Source organism: Curcuma longa, chromosome 1 (genome assembly GCF_044706935.1).
Source record: "Curcuma longa cultivar G26 ecotype Majalengka, Jawa Barat chromosome 1, ITB_CL_G26_1.1, whole genome shotgun sequence".
NCBI classification, from domain to species: Eukaryota; Viridiplantae; Streptophyta; class Magnoliopsida; order Zingiberales; family Zingiberaceae; genus Curcuma; species Curcuma longa.
The window spans coordinates 8,420,200-8,437,511 of NC_133861.1; the positions used below are offsets into that span (position 1 = coordinate 8,420,200).

The window sequence follows — 17,312 nt, forward strand, 5'->3', positions numbered from 1 at the left end:
ACCAGTAGCATTTATATACCGCGTCGCCTCGCCCTCCCCCTCATAGCTAGCTCAAGTTCCAAGGCGGCGTGCAGTTAAAGAATTTGGACAAGGAATGGTGGGGGATGGGAGAAGGAATAAGAAGGTATATGTTGGCGGTGCGAACACTGCAATGCAGGAGTACAGCGTCAATAGTTGTTTAATGATGCGCAGAGGAAGAAAGAATTAAGGCTCTTGTGTGCTGTGTCTTCGGGAACGGAGGAGAGGTCACACCATGTCTTCTGCTGCAGCAGTGCTCATTATGCTGTTCGAGCCTAGCTAATCGTATGAATGCATGCCTAATGAGCCTTAGAAGCGCAGTAGATTATGATGGTTTCGACGACACGACAGACCATTATGATGCCTTTAAAGGCTTGGTGGCTGGCTCTAATTACTAGAAAAGGCTGAAGCAGCCCCGAAAGAGGTAGGGGCGGAGAGACAATCTTAACGAGCCGATCGAGTTCCTGATTTTTTTTTTTTGTGTTTTTGTATTTTGTTTTCCCGTTGTTTCTCATGATTTTTCAGCATTCAGTTGTCCAGTCTTTGTAGCTTTCAGAGAGCAGTGCAGGAGGAGGATGCATCTCTCTCTCTCTCTCTCTCTCTCTCTCCTCTGTGGAGTAAGCTGAAACGAAATATGGCCTTTTGTCACTGAATTGAATGGGGAGGAAGATGGTGACCTTTGTTAAGTTTTTCAGGACCCTCTCAAATCTGTGCAACACTCATTGCATGGTACAACTTTCTTTATGCATCAAAATCGGCGTTTACCATATCTAGAATGAGTTCCCCCTTTAATTTCTTCATCCTAGTTAGTTTAGAACCAACTAAGACAAGGCTGATAATTTCTCGTGCTTTCAGCTTCCACACCATCAAAATTCTTTAAGCTTCGGACGATGTTTGAAGGGGGGAAAAAAACAATACAAATCTCATTAAAAGAATCGATAGATATATTTCCACCAACATTCATTTGCTAAATATAATGGAATTGAAGAGTTGTAAGAACGCCGGTCAAGATTCATATTGACATGACGAGGACAATCTGCACGGATAAATATCGACTCTCATTTATTTCTATTGAACTTCACGCTGACAAACAGTACGAAGTGGAGAATTTAATTGAAGACGTTAAATGTGGTAGGTAATCGATTAGTTTCTTCTCTGAGTAAAATCAGACCGCTGTTTTAGTTAAGTCAAATCTGTTGATGCAGTCCAGGTCAAAGTTGACCGTTGATCATGTTTTAATTGATTTCCATATTTTATTAATATGTTAATTGATATTTAATGAGAAATTTAAATGAGATTGATTGGACATTTGATAATAAAAAATTTAATATAACAAATTGACATGAGATAAAAAGTTCAAATGAGTCATGATTGATTGACATTTGGTAGTTGGAAGCAAGAGGTGAAGTCCAAGTAAGTTATAAAGGACCAAACACTTGATATGAAAAAAAATATTTAAGTTAGTTAAAGTTGACCATATACACTTGGAGTGAGATATGGATATAATCCAAGTAAATCATGGAGGATTGACCATTTGATATGTACATATAAATAGAGGAGGACTGAATGTTAGACAAATATAAAAAATCCTAATAAGTAATGAAGGATCGAATGTTAGAGAAATAAAAAATTCAAACAGGTCAAATAAGGCTGAATGTTTGACATGAGAGGTCAAGGGTGATAAAATACTAAGCACGCGAAGTCCTAATAAATCAAGATTGATCGGATATTGGACAACGAAAAGTCCTGACATATCAAAATTGATCAGACACTGGAGGAATTCCTGATAGCTTGAGGTCAATCAGATATTAGACAGAATGAGAATTCAACTTTGGGAGGATTGAAACACAGATATCAGTCAATTGATAGATAGCAGCAATCGACTAGTGAATCCTAAACCTCGAATTTGGGGTTTGAGGAGTTAAATGAGGTTTGTTGCACGATCAATTAATTGATAGTTTTGATCAATCGACTGGTAGACACATTAATCGACTGCTAGGTTTGAGCAATTGATTGATGATATTGTAACAACGAATAGAAGTTTTGAGCTTGATTGTTCAACTCGTCTGGTTGTGATTAATGGATTGATGTCACAGTTCATGCGAACACGAGATTTTGAAATTGATTGAGCAGTCGAGCCAATAGGTCAGTAAGCATTTTAGGATTTAGTGAACGATTGCTCTACACAATCAATTAACTATTTGACACATCAGTCTATTAATAGATTTGAGCAATTGATTGATGGATGTCAAATTAAAATGGAAAAAATCATTCTATAGGTGCAATAGTTGGATTCGATGGAACAGTCGATTGATAAGAGCTAGCAATTAATCGACTGCTATGTGAAAATCAATCCAACAACAATCCTATAAAAGAGAGTTTTGAGAAAGTTTAAAGGACCTAATTTTTTAGAGTTTGAGAAAGTGTTATTATATTTTCATATTCACAAGAGACATTCTAAAATAACCAACAACGTCCAAAGTAAAATTTTCATTTGTAAAGTTGTTTTACTTTCATTTGTATTTATATTTTTGTTTCATTTTGTGTTGCTTTATAAAAATAGAATTATAAGAGACTTCCCCGTTTCCGAAAAAATATTCAAGAATGAGAAGGGTTATTGGCGGTAATTCGATTCGCTAGACTAAGCCTTAGATGTAACAATCTTGGGAGATTGTGAATCAAATAAATCAGTCGTGTTTGTGTTGTATTGTCAATTTACTTTAAATTTCCGCTATGCAAATCTATCTATGTGAAAGGAGCTAATCATCCCTTAACTCACATGGGTCGGTCCCAACAAAATCCACATTTGTGGCCTTAATTAAACAAAACGACAAAGGTTTAGTAAACCAGATGCAAGATTAGGTGAAGATGAGACACGCAGATGCATTACTAAACTAAGATTCAATTCCTACTTCATTGTCACTCGGTTTAAGTTTTAGTTTAGCAACCTAATTCTGATAATTAAATATATATAGTTTCTGAATATTTATATATGCATGAAAAATACGAACACTTGTATGTAGTTTATTTGGCTACACAATGGTTTTTTTATATATGCATAATAATTATATATAATTATGTTCAGGACATTCACGGATATATGATTTTAATTAGTTATCTTTAACATGAATTAAGAACTAATAATGATATAAATGACAAATCTATAGATTTAAAAGAACATGTGTAGTTTTAAATTTTGTAAGAAAAATATGATATTTCCTATTTAAAAATATATATGCTCCTTTTTATGGTTAATACTCTAGAGAAAACTTGCACCGATCCAATTGCTTGGGATTTCTGCAGGCCAAAAGGCAGAAAATTATTATATGCTCTTACACCACATGCTAATACAATGAACTAATCCAATCATTAATTTCATTTTTATAAACTTAATGATGAACCCTATAGTATTTATGTAATGTGATTAGCTTAAACCATGGTCTAAGAGCATCATTATATTGATTGAATCACGCTCTTCATCGACACTTGCATATAGTACACAATTTAAAATATAATAAGATTGAAATGCATATTTAAACGACTCGTGTTTATGTTAGTTTCATGGTTTTTTTTTTCATTAGGTTTGCATTTCATAATATATTCGCTTTTATTATAACAACTCAATAAAAATAATACGTTAATAGAAAACTTTGTGATTGACCTTTGAATTTTGATCACAACATACTTTTTTTTTCAAACTAAAGGGGGAAAAAATCTTAATTAACTCTTGAACCTTGTGCGTATACAAATTTGTGTTGGAGATATTATCAGAGATATAAGAAATTTACTAAATTTAAATTATACATAAATTAAATTCAAACTTATTTATTAAGATTGCTTGAGCTGATAATTTCAAACTACCAAACAGAGAAATATTAACTACTAGGATGGCTGAAACTGCTTAGAAGGCTGAACTGTTTTGTATGACTGAGCTGAACTGGTTGTGTGTTGATCAATCTGACTTGGCTGAGTGTCAAGTTAGGCCGAGTGCTGAGTTGAGTTATGCTGAATTGCCAAGATAACCGAGTGCTGAGCTGCTAAGTGCCCGAATTGGTCGAGTTGCCAATCTGTCGAGCTCGTTAAGTGAGTATATATTGAGCTCACCATGTGCAGAGCTGTGTGCACATAATGTGTTATTAAATCTTAATTGACAATAAAATGAGAAATCATGCATGTAGCTGTGTGGACTTGAATATCTTCTTCCCTGCGCGTGTGGCTGTGTGCACGCGTGCCTTCAAAAGGATAAATGCCATACTGAACAAGACCAAAAACATCATTAATTGTATCCATGATCCATGCCATTATATTACCCTGAAAAGTTAAACGTGTGCATGAGATAAACAAGGCGTGTAAAAGCTTAAACAATTAATCACTTTCTTAATCATCATTATAAATGCACATACAACAAAGCAAATTCAATCATAACCCTAGCTAGTCTACATCCAAAACAACGAGCAGCAAACATGGTTGCTGCAAAAGCATTAATTAAATAAGGTTTGAAAGGTTTAACCCACAGTACGACCAAAAGATAAATAAGGTTTAACCCACAGTCCCCGTGAGCACGCGTAGATAACAGATTATTAGTTTATCTGAATAAGAACATAGATTATACGTCCATGCCAACAACAGTGTATATATCTTTCTCCTTTCCACTTCCTTAGCAGCCCTCAACCTTTAACAAGCTTTATTTATAATGTCGTTTTAAGTGTCATCACAGAGTTCGGTATATTTTGGCAAGTAATCAATTGCAATTTAAAGGTGGCACCAACATAGTGCCGGAGGAATTAATAACGCTAGTGAGGAGATAGCTTATTAATTGTACATATAGCTGGTAGACGATCGAGGGCCCTCCCCTCAGTTCAGAAGCTACCATCATGGCTGTCTTGGTCACTCTTTGTTTTTTAATATATATAAAATCCAAATATTTAGATTTTTATGGATTCAATTAATCTTGTAAGTGGATGACTAGAATAAATTTAGAAGCGCAAATGATCATTTAAATGTCCTAGATTCTTTATCTCATAAAAAGAAAATATAGATTCGAATTAATACTTGATTAATTTATTAAATATCTTATAGCTGTACTATATATCCGGGGTCTTGGGTTATTCTTTTTTTTTCAGTAAAATGTGAAATTTATCATTTCAACAGTTCTACAGTACTATCAGTTCTACGGCCATCTATAAAGAAAGTAAATTAAAAATTATAATTGACTACGATGAAGAAAAGCATTGTCTCGACTTCTCTTTGTTTTTGCGTTTGGTTGCCTTATTTTATCCTGTACTTTAGAGCTCTCTTTGCTGGCTATTAAAATCTGACAGTTGCATGTACTGATCGAGATTATAAAAAGGCACGAGTATGAATCATAATGCAAGAGTCAACAGGATGCAGTTCAAATAATTAATTATCTGAAAATTTTAAATAATTAACCATGGCTTCCAGTTTTCAGCTCACCTCCTTCAGCATTAATTAATCGAGAATGCTAGCTGCTCCGATAATCAATGGGAGCAGAGAAAAGGAGGACAAAGCAGCCGGAAACACGAACCTGAATCACTTGTTTCGGTGCCCCAAAAAGGCGAAACAAAGACTGGATTCTAGGGCCTGGATCATGTGAATGCATGAACAAGAGAGGTTCCAGTTCGCCGACTGACGGCACATTGTGGCATGAAGAATATCCACGCGCTGTAGTGGTTGTCCAATCGACTTAATGCATGCTCCCGTCAGTCTCTGTTGGTTTCAGATTTAACTATTTGATCTGTACATGCATCTGATGTGTGCACCCAAGCACATAATGTTGAAACATATATGGTCAGGGTCAGGGCAGGAACAAGTGACAGCTAGCTGATGGGTGCACATAATATCTAAACCAGACAAGAAGCATCTCCATGCCCTTGTGTTGCGGCCTCTGATACTAATTTCTGTTCCTGCAATTTACAGTTTAGATTAATCGCAAGTAGAGAAGACGGCATTGATGTATGGCGTGGCAGTATAGCCTTCTATGTGTATGTTTTGTCAGATACGGGTTCTAACTGATTATTATAAATACGGTAGCAGTTAGCTTAATCTAATGTGAGAAGTAGGTAGTTTGGCACCGATCGAGTTCCCTTCGTCAATTGTTCTAAAAGTTCTGTTATAAGTCAATTCTTGGGCCTTCAGTTTAGGATCGAATCGATCCAAGGTCCAAGCTTGTCTTGACAAGTTGGTGCCTGAAATCCATTTCACGCTGCTTTATATGTGTTTGTTAAGGAGATGCAGGAGATGCCATCCAACCGTGTTTTATCCTTTCCAGTTATATGCAGTTATATGTGTTGTTTCATTTTTTCATATTAAATAGCTTAGTTGATGATCCGGCAGAAATCTATCCCGCACAACGGAGCGATGATACAATGGTAAAAATCTATCTCGCACCATGGAACGATGATGTCTAACTTTCTTCTCGCTTTCTTCTAGTGATGTGGTTGACTCTGCAAAGAATAATACGCATCAACAAACTCGTTGAGAGGTACTTTGATGAGATCCCTCTGATACCTAAGTCATCATAGAATCCCAAATAATATAATATAAAAAAAGAAAATGACAAATAATAGAGTAAAAATATATTAGATAACAGAGAGTCCCCTCCCTTACCTTATATTGGGAAAGAAAGTCAAAGAATGCACCTCATAAAAAGGGCTTCATTGTAATTGTGTCTCTTTACGTCATGATAATTGGCATGTCCTTTCACGTTATGGTAATTGTCGTGTCCCTTCGGCGACCAATCAGGAGGTCAAGCCAGTAGTAGGTTGGGCGATTGGGAAGTCAACATAAATTGGTTCGGCAGGTCGATAGGTCAGACCAGCTTGACAAGTTGGATACTGATGATATCTGCGTTGACCCAACCCAAAACCCATCACATGACCCTTGCATATCTCTATTGCTGAGTCTTAAACCTGCCACATGACCCTTGTCATTTCCACCATATCACAAACTTCTCCCAAATCTAGTCGAAGGAGAGTGTAATCTGACTGACTAGATAATTATCCTGCCAATGACTTTGAGGTTCTTGACGTTAGGATCCATGTGGCTAGCTAAGATGTTGGGAGTGGAGGAGAAGAGCAAGAGATCAGAGTAGCTAGTGGCCGTAATGGAACACCTCAAGGTAGGTTGGAAGAAAAAGCTACAATGCATATTCAAAAATGAAAATCAATATGATCAAATCTGGTATGAAGAGGCCAACTCTAGAGCTTAATGAGGCTAGGGTGAAAATATGATCCGTGACTAAGTCCTAGCCGAAGAGAGTATGATAAGTCGAAAGGTTCAAATAAAATATGTGGTTAATTTTGCAAAATGACCACTCTAAAGATTGCACAATGTCATTCGTTGAGCGTGATTATTATTATTATTATTATTATTATTTGATTTAATAATTGAGCTTTTATACGTATCCCAATTAAATTCAACCTTAATAAATCTCTGTAAACCAATTTAGACCGCATTTTCTCAGCCGTATTGTATTATAAAAATTCTCTACATATTTTTTTTATTGGTCTCACAATAATTAACATTTACCCTAAACCATACTAATGTATGAACTTGTGCCATCATCTAATCAAGTTAAACTAAATTATATATATGATTAATTACTTATTTATTTGAGAAATTAATTTACATCAATCTACTTATGAAATAGTTTGTCCATGTCCTTGTTTGATTAATTGATTATGAAAACTATTTTTCAACAAGTAATCCATGGTAAGCCATCTCGACTTACATGCAAAATAAACCCATATACATAAAAAGATTGTTGAGGGAATATATATGTCAACCTATTTCATCGTTCATACTTCAAACAACAAATTAAATCATGAAGAAATAATAGTATCAATGCTTCTTGTTTGAAATCTACAATCATATTTGTACTCGGTGCAATGGATACAAAGATGAACACAACAATAAGACCAATCACTGTGAGAACACAGAATCAATAGGAAGAAAAAGAAGGCAACTGTGGTGATATTGCTACACAAATCTTCTAGGCAACCTGCTAAATAGGAATCATTAACTTTTGGGTTCCTTACCTTACCTCAACAGAGCATATTGGACATGCCTGTAATATAAAAAAAATTAATCAGCAATAAATGCACAGGGCTTGCCAGCATAACCAAGACTGTAAGATCCGGTATGCATACAAACCTTGTTTATGCTAAGCCATCTAGACACACACAGGGGATGGTATACATGCTTGCATGGAAGAATCATTTGTCGATCTCCTCTCTTGTATTCCATCTGGCAAACCACGCATCTGAAAGAAGAAATGTTAGTAACTCGCACCAAGCAAGACTCTTCAGCTTGTGTCGCTGTTATGCATGTATATATATTGCTTGTATCAAGGAAGATGCTTATTGTTTCTGTTGGTGGTTATGACGTTTGCAAGTGGTGCCATCTGACTAGAGAGGAAAAAAATGTTGTAATTTCGGACATGGGCATAAATATGGGCAGTCATAGTCCTAGAACATTAGGCTCTTACTAGTGTTATCCTTACAAGCACAAAATTGAACAAAAGTCTAGCTTATTATCGTAGAATATCAACCCGACTAGTGTTTGCCATTCCCTCTCTTCTACACATGATAATCTTATCATTGCCTGTGTAGTTTGTGTCCTGTATTTATTTGAGGCAATAATGTATAATTCAGTTAATAATACCACAGATGAACTAATAAGTTTATAAAGACAGAAAACAACAATTTAACATTCTATCATTTGATGGAAAAGAAGGTTAACAGTTCCTACAATCTATCTCTGAAAATTAAATACCTTTAAGTTACAAGCGTATTACAAAAAACAACGGTTTAACATTCTATCATTTGATGGAAAAGAAGGTTAAGTTACAAGCGTATTATAGGCATTGTTATTGATTTCTATAAAGTTGATCATCAATAACCTTCAGCAAAAAAAATTTCTTCCATCGTTCATTTGAGCTCGGCATACAAAATATAATAAACTCAACCTAAAAATCTCAATCTCTAAGGCTCCTTTTATTTTTTAGAAAATAGCTTATTTGAGTAAAACACTTTTTGAGAATTTATTTTCAGCAAAATAGATTATGTTATACAGTGTCATCTTTAGATGTGGTACTAAAATGCATTAAAATTATTTTTATTTTGTGCACACAAGCAAAAAAAAAAAAAAAAGAAAAGAAAATTTCTCTTCTCTAGGATAGGTCAAGTGGGCAGACTAGGCAGGCCAAGCGCCTAGCCTATTCTGCTAATCTACTTGAATCAACTGGTCAACCAAACTACTTAATCATTCGAAGTGACCACTTAATCCACTCAAGTTAATCATATAGTCCTATCTGCTTCGACTGTTGACCCATTTGGTCACTTAAACCACCTAGCTTGTCTGGCTCAATGAGTCAATTCAGACTCTTTGACCCTCTTAGACCGAGCAAACTAGCTAGCCCACCCAAGTTCAACCAACCCACTAATTCGACCATCTTGACTAGACCATCCAACCCATTGTCTCGACCAAACCACTTTGATGCTCAACCCAACTAGACCATCCACCCTATATGTCCAACCTAATTTGATTGCTCGGCCTGTTTGATTGGACCAATTGTCCTGCTGTAACTTGACTAACTTGCCTAGGTTGACCAACTCCTAGTAGAGATCAATTGACCTACTAGGACCGTTAGCTTGATTGGACCATTCAGCTTATTAAACTCCAACTCCACTAGATCGCCCAACTCAACTGATCAAACTAGACTATCAAACTTGATTGGCTCAATTGGCTAAGTAGGTCAATTAAACCTACTAGCTTATTTGGCCTTCCCAACCTACTCAATGCGCCTAACTCATCAAATCCCCTTGACTCACTTGGCCAAAAGCAATCGAATAGCTCGATGTGATTAAACCACCAACTTGGCCTATCCTAAAAAAAAATCTAATCAGTAGCCACATGAGGCAAAGGGTGGAAGGCATACAGCGGCCAATCCAGCGTTTACCATTTGGCCTATATAGTGAGGCAAAGAGGGGCTTGTGAAGAGCTTGTAGATAAATACAAAATGGCTTCTGCACTTTTTAAAAGAAGTCATTTTTTCAAAAAAAAGTTCATATTTTTCATTAACCAAAAGAAAATGTTCTGTTGACTATTTGATTTCTATTGCATCAAATAGTGAACGGTAAAACAAATTAAGCCTAAATTTAGATTGAAAAATTATCATAGAAGCTACCACTGAACCAACAACAATTATGAATGGCAATTATTGTTTCAAGTTAGGCAGGGTTCGTGTTTGATAACAAAAAAACTTAAGGATGAGTTTTTACCTCTCACGTTGAGTTTTCTTCCTAGAAAAGAAACTACATTTGTACTTTGTGATAGGAAGTGAAGCAATATGTTCTTTTGTAAGACCTCGGCTTTGTGTTCCAACTGCCTCACCCAACTCCAGTAATTCCTATATACGAAAACACAAGCAAATTAATTCCAAAATTGTAGTTGAGCATACTAATAAACTAAAATATAATAATCATTGGCCAAAAGAACATGCAAGATTAGGTGGTAAAAATTTAAATTTGTACTTTGGTTCCAAGTTCTTTGGCGACAACTTTAGGTGGTTATCAGATTAAGCATAAGGTGTTGAATACCTAGAATGAGCTATGCACCACAATCACCCAATATGTATACTGAAATTTATATAGGCCAGAAAACAAACCTCGTAAGTCATACTATCAGGATCAACATGGTCTTCCCATATGACCTGCAACCATGTAAAACAAAAAAGTTAGAAGTGAATCAAATAAATGAAGGATATAGTCTATTTTAATTTCCAAAGAAAACATCCGATAATAATTATGTGAACACTAGATTTAAAGCAGGAAACAAAAAAATGAACTAACAGAGAGAGATCTTAGTTAGTGAAACTCTACAAACACAGTGCATGTATTTCGAACATTAGCAAGGCTAACAGATTATAAAGAGTTCATGACCACCTTCACTTACAAGCTAACTTGCATGTTTGTTTAAGAACTAAATTGGCGGTATACATTGAGTTGAGGAAAGGGGATATTATATTGCATATTTATATTTATTAGAGGTAAAAGGGCGCATGGCGGGAACTTCGTGCACCGGGCTGCCCTTATTTATTGTAAAAGGGCTAATTGCATGTATATATGTGACCCAATATATAAAATTCTAAATACAAAGTATCAATGTGGAACTAAATTCACTACACCAATAACTCTATTAACCTAATAACACTCATTGTCAAGTGAAAGTATAAATATTATTCATATCTAGATTGTTATGTAAATTAGAAAAGGTAGTAAACATAAAAAAAGATAGCACCCCAATCCAGACCATGACTATGAATTTGAGAAAACATAACCAACTCCAAGCAAAGCTTTGGAACTTGTCTATGAAGCATGCAATTAAGGATCCCTTCGAACTTAGATAACACAACCAATAACATCTTTAACTCAAATAAGCACACCGACAACAAGAAGATAGAGAGAACAGATGGAGTGAAATGAAAATAATGAGAGATCTCAAGTTCTAATCTCTCAAGTAGGCTTCTCCTAAAAGAGGCGCATACAACCACATGCAATAGATTAAGAGAAAAGAAAATCACATGAGGATCTTGGATGAAAAATGAATAGCACAATTCAACCCTTTGTTGGAAATAGCAAACTGGTTTAAGTTTTTTTCTCTCTTCAAAGCTTCACTGGAGATGGATCATGATGTGCTAAAAGAAGAAAGGGAGCAAGGTCTCCCCTTCATGACTTGACAAAAAGAAGAGTATTAAGGATGATAACGAATTCATCTTTTTGCATGCAGTATGAAACTAAAAGAGGGTTCTGTAGGGAGAATGAGAAAGACAACCTCAAAAATCTAGAAAATATTTCTAACTTTGTTGGCATGTTACTTGACATCGCTGCAATTGCTTTTTCAGGGTTCTTCTCTCTTCCATATCTCTAGTAAGATGGAGTCTCAAGAACTTCATCCATTTTTTTCACCAAACTTATCCTCCATTAAAAGACCACAAAAGTCATATTCTAATGGGTTACATGACTCTAATATATATAAATTGGGATAAAGATGGTGAACTCAACCAAGAGCAGGCAAGGAAAAATGTTAATAAAACTCTTGAATTTGGTTGACGAGTTGCCTCAGCACTGCAGTCACATCCATATGCCACTTCCTCATCCACTGCCACCATGGCCATCACTGTTCTTCTCTTGGGATCTGCCCTTCGAGAGCATAAAGATGTCACTGCAACAATCGACACACTGCAGATTAGGCGAAGAAGAAAACCTTTGCTGTATCAGCAGTTCATGATTAGGAATAAGGAGGTGAAACAATGAGATGCACTGATTTGACCTTAGCATGCTACTCACGCTCGCTCGAGACTGCCACAGCTTCTATGTGCAATTGGCTGTTGTTGCCTCCTTTGTGAGCATGTGACCTGCAATGCTCTCCCTCCACAACTTGTGGAACACTTGTGCCTCCCCCCAATGTAGAAGCTATCATGAGCTCTCGTACTCCCATTTCTTCATCTGATAAATCCGACTTCCTTATCCAATCCCTCCTGTCTACTCTCCTGATCCAGCACCTCTTCCACCTGCCAACAAACTGCTTCTTTTTTCTCAATCTGGCATGTCTTTCACCTACTGACAACCAGTAGCTACTTCTGAAATGTTGGCATGCTGCCAATCAACATCACTCTTCCTGGTCCTGTTAATTGCAGGTCATCAAGAAAGAGCAGGGGATGCAAAGGCCATGGGTATCGATCTCATCGTTGGTGGATCAGATTTCAGAGCAAGAAAGAGCCAAACTGCTTTTGTTTCTGATGGCAAAACCAACACCCCCATCCTCCTCAGGAACTCTCCTCTACACAAGAACATGCCACAATTCCAACATCCCACACTTCAAACACCAGCTCTGACAAGCATCTGATGTTACTTCCCTCAGCAAACGTGAGCCTTCCAACCAACTTCTCTACTGTCAGATTTTAGGATCTGTTATGTGGTTCATATTTACAAACAATATCCATATTCCAACAGATTTCTTTCCATAGATTTCTCTAATGTCTTCTTACAAAATCCATTAATATCATGGGAGTATCAGAGTTGTGGCGGCAGATGCCAGCAATGTCACAGCAATCTCCTGCAAGCATAGAACAACCTTTATGTGACTTTGATGCACTCAACTCCCATGGTAAACTCCAGATCTCATAGCAATCTCTAATGGGCAAAGAACAACTTCTATTGACTTCAATGCACTTGGCTCCCACTGTAAATTTCAGATCCCATTGCTCCTCATATATTAGCCTCTGATATCGTATCCTCTATTGAACCTTTGTTTGTCCTTCCTTCTTTCATCATATATCATATGCTACTCTTATGTTCATATGTTGCAGATGAATCATCTCAACCTCATCAAGTGATTTCCTTCTCTCTTTTTTTCAGTCTATCACATGCTAATGTACTGCAGGGAGAAGCTCACTTGAGAGATTTCTCACCTAGGATCTGATCCTATTTGATTGCAGCCGTATATATATCACCTAAAATCTAATGGAGACTTGAATAGAAAATTTATCTTGTTTTCATATTGCTAAAGGCTAATAAAGGGTTGACTTGGCTGTCTATCTGTCTACCTACCAATGTTTATATATCTTTCACCCAAGACCCTTGAGTGTTTTCCTTTTCCTTAGTTATTATGTGCTAATATAATTGTCATTTAGAGAGAAGTCCATGCAAGATCAATTCCAGATATCTCTCTTCATCTTTTTTTCTCAATATGTTGATTTGCAATAGAGGAGATAGTTGTTTGCTGGTCTGAGGATGAACGGGTCATCACTTGCATGCTCCATCAACTATCTTCAGAGCATTGCTGAACAAATTCAAAGGGATCATTGCTTGTGTGCTTTATAACTCCTTAAGTAATATGTTTCAGTTTTGTTATGTCTAGTCTATAATTTTTTTGCGTCTTTTCTAGTTTATATAACAAGCTCAACATAGTTAGTATCTACTCCAGCATTGCTGAGGGAGGTGTCAAATAAAATAAAAGATATAACCTAGTAAGGAACACAGTCTTGTATGTCTATTGTTTTAGTAAAATTAGTTATTAGATAGACTAGTCATATTTAAGGACTAAATGCATGACATGTAATTCTATTTCAACACAATAGTATACAATACACATTTCTTCTTTTTCCTAAATTCTACATCCAGGAATCTTAGAATCTGCTTAAAAGTTGTGCAATGAAATGAAACAAACATAGGTTATATTGTGCTGACAAGAAGAGTAACTAGACTGCTAATTATGTTTTCAATGGTCATTTTTAACTAGGTTCAAGTTTGCATAGCGTGGTCAGTAAATTTCCATACCTGAGAATTATTAGCATTTTGCTGCACTTGAATGCCTGCAAATGAACAAATACATCTGACTTCAATAACCCATAAAACCAAAGTGAGGAGAGAACTAATGTAATCAGTCAAATCATAAAAAACAAGCTTCCTAGAAGCTCTCATTTAAACATAACCTACTTTTCATAACCTTAATAGTTTGATTATCCCAGAAGCTTAAGATTCTAAGAAATTAACAAAATAATATTTCTTGTCTAGTAACCATTCTGAAGATGCAGTAAGTTATATTCACACAAAAATAATTGCCACCGGTGTAACCATTAAGTAGAAATAAGTTATCTTCCAATAAGTTTGGAGACACAATAGAATGACAAAACTTTCAGAATAAATTAACTGTGGTGATAAACCAAAGGATCCCTGATAATTCAAAGCCAAATTGTTTATCACCCATTTTGACTATTTCAACAAATATTATACTTTGCATTTAGGAAATTACTTACACTCCTCAGCACCATGATTTTGACTTTCATGAGCATATTCATTGTGTTGTGTTTGCTGTGAGTCAAAATTGTTCACTACTAGAGGATTGTCCCATTCTCTCCTTCTTTCACCTGATCTTTGGGCATAATCAGAAACCTCAAAGTGCCCAAAATCATAATATGAATCAATGGAAGAGCCAGGAAATCCATATTTATATGGATTTGTGTACATCATTGACCAGTATGTGTTTCCCTGCAATGTTAAGACAAACAGAAGCTGTGTTAGTCCCAACTATTTGCAATCGTCCATATGGATCTTATCCTACCATTGCACTCAATGCTATATCATTAGTAAATTCGAGCCTTTTAAATCACTTTTAATTATGTTAATCATAGCTAAACTTCCTTAACAATCATGCATATTAGTGGTATTTCAATTTCTAGGAACTTTGACAAACAAAAAACATTGCAAAACACAATTGAAACAAATAAAACAGTAGTAGTATCATGCTCAATCTAACCAAATCTCATTGATGCTTTCTTCATCAAGGGCCAAAAGAGAGTGTCCACCTTGCTTGGAAATCAAGCAATCAAGGATAATGCACCAAAAGGTGTCCAAGGTAAAGAAAATGGAAGTTTCCCTTATACAGAAAAATAAAAGTCAAAGGAATAGTAATTAGTGAATAAAAAGATTCAACACGCTGGTCTGTGACATAGAATCAGTGAACTTCATCATTAGTCGGTCAAAGGATGTCTATATTTCACCAAACATGAGCAGACTTCAACTAAAACATTGAAGGAGATAGAAATATACAGCAATATTCAAGCTACCTGGTCATGCAAAGTTTCTGAAAGGGCAGCATCAGCCTGAGCATATGTAAGGCCTTCAAACAAATCCATAAAGCTTTCAGTGACAGTGTAAGGAAATCCAGTATTTATGTAATGAACTTCCATCTGTGTATCACTACTACTCATTTCTCTTACAGCAAATCCTAAAAAGGAAAAAAAATCATTAATATTAGCCACATACAAACCAAGGAGATTCACAACACAGAATATGACAAATAATTACAAAAGAAAAGGTATGAATAAAAGCAACAGGAAAATGAAGAATACTTAAAGAACGGGACCAACACAATCAAAATCAACTGCTCACTTACCACAATAGAAAACAACTAATTGTTAATAAAGTCAGAAAGCAGAAAAATGCTAAATTCCACCACGAATTGAACTAGATGCGAACCCCAATGAATTGCCGCAAAGGAAAAAAAAAAGACAAGTTGATAAAACTCCATATTCAAGCATCCATATTCTGATTTGTGATAATGAACGTAATATTTGTCTATATGGAACACTACTTAACCAAATCAATGAGATTATTTTTGCATTTTGAAGGTACTTTTGAATAACAAAACAAACCTTTTTTTCGGTATCTTGTATTAGTTTGTGGAAATATAACCCCTTCGAGGAAAGAAGCCAAATATCCAGCTAAGAATCTCACCTGTAAATTAGATAAGTGTTCAATAGTAGCGAAAGTAGATCACCTACGTTGGTCACCAGACAAAACACACCCCATCCTACAACTGGATGAGTTCATTTCCACTCCCTACGGTCATTGTTCTACAAATGGAAAGCAAAAAGGACACGCAAAGGATCGATTTCTAGAGCATTGAAAACTGCTTCATTCAAATCACATTCTTTGCGAAAGAAAAGAACGATACTGGCCGGAAGCCGAGCACTCCCACCTCATTCGAACGCCATCGCACAGACCGATTCCTCAAAGTCTCAGCGAAGGCTGAAGACCCGAACAAGGCTGATAAAAAGAGGATGGATCGAGAGAGAATGAGAGGGTGGATCGAGCAGGTGAAGCGGGAACGGCGGTAGATTTAGAGAATGGCTTGTGGAAATGGGGAAGATTTGGTAGTTGCGTGTTCGTTCGCCCACTTCATCCGCTGCGTCCTCCTCGTCATCGCTACTTTGTTGTCTGTTGCAGAGGGGCATTATGATTTCGTTTTTACGAGGCCTTTTCCATAATTTCGGGAATTTTTCGTTCTGGTCCTAAACTTGACCCATTTTTACAAATTGAGTCCTCGTTTACCGATCATTATCGAGCATAATAAAACAATTAATAAAAGAACAAAATGATTTACAAAGTTTTATTATGAAAAAGCTCGTGAAAGGATGCTTTAGCTTTAAGTGAGTTTCAGAAAAAAGGAAAAATATTGATAAAATTACTACAATCGTACATGACTTTTGTAATTGTAATCAACTAATCTTGGAATTAATTGTGTTGTGGTGCGATTTAGGATTTAATTTGATTAAACAGGTGGGATTAAATGAATCGGAACCAAATTAATTCAATTATAATGGGATAATATGTAGAATAAGCATTATTCTATCGTCCTAAAATTAATTTTTGAATTGTACTAATAGGATGAAATTTTTAAATATTGAGAAGTTGCGTGTGCTTTCGAAT

The 17,312-nt window shown here is 35.9% G+C and overlaps 1 protein-coding gene across 2 annotated transcripts; it reads right to left on the reverse strand.

Moving 5' to 3' along the window:
* Window positions 1-7,854: 7,854 nt before the first annotated feature.
* Window positions 7,855-16,820, reverse strand: LOC141840996 (E3 ubiquitin-protein ligase BIG BROTHER-like). 2 transcript variants are annotated; one of them, XM_074729115.1, is made up of 9 exons: window positions 16,582-16,820; window positions 16,257-16,337; window positions 15,668-15,830; window positions 14,858-15,089; window positions 14,379-14,413; window positions 10,706-10,750; window positions 10,320-10,447; window positions 8,191-8,299; window positions 7,855-8,104 (listed from the first exon to the last, which is right to left on the reverse strand). In XM_074729115.1, exons 3-9 carry the CDS (start codon window positions 15,809-15,811, stop codon window positions 8,072-8,074), a joined length of 726 nt encoding a protein of 241 aa, XP_074585216.1. In that variant the 5' UTR covers window positions 15,812-15,830; window positions 16,257-16,337; window positions 16,582-16,820; the 3' UTR covers window positions 7,855-8,071. The 2 variants fall into 2 exon arrangements, with proteins under 2 accessions (XP_074585216.1, XP_074585222.1); XM_074729121.1 differs by lacking the exon at window positions 16,257-16,337 and having other exon boundaries at window positions 15,668-15,828.
* Between the last annotated feature and the right edge of the window lie 492 nt (window positions 16,821-17,312).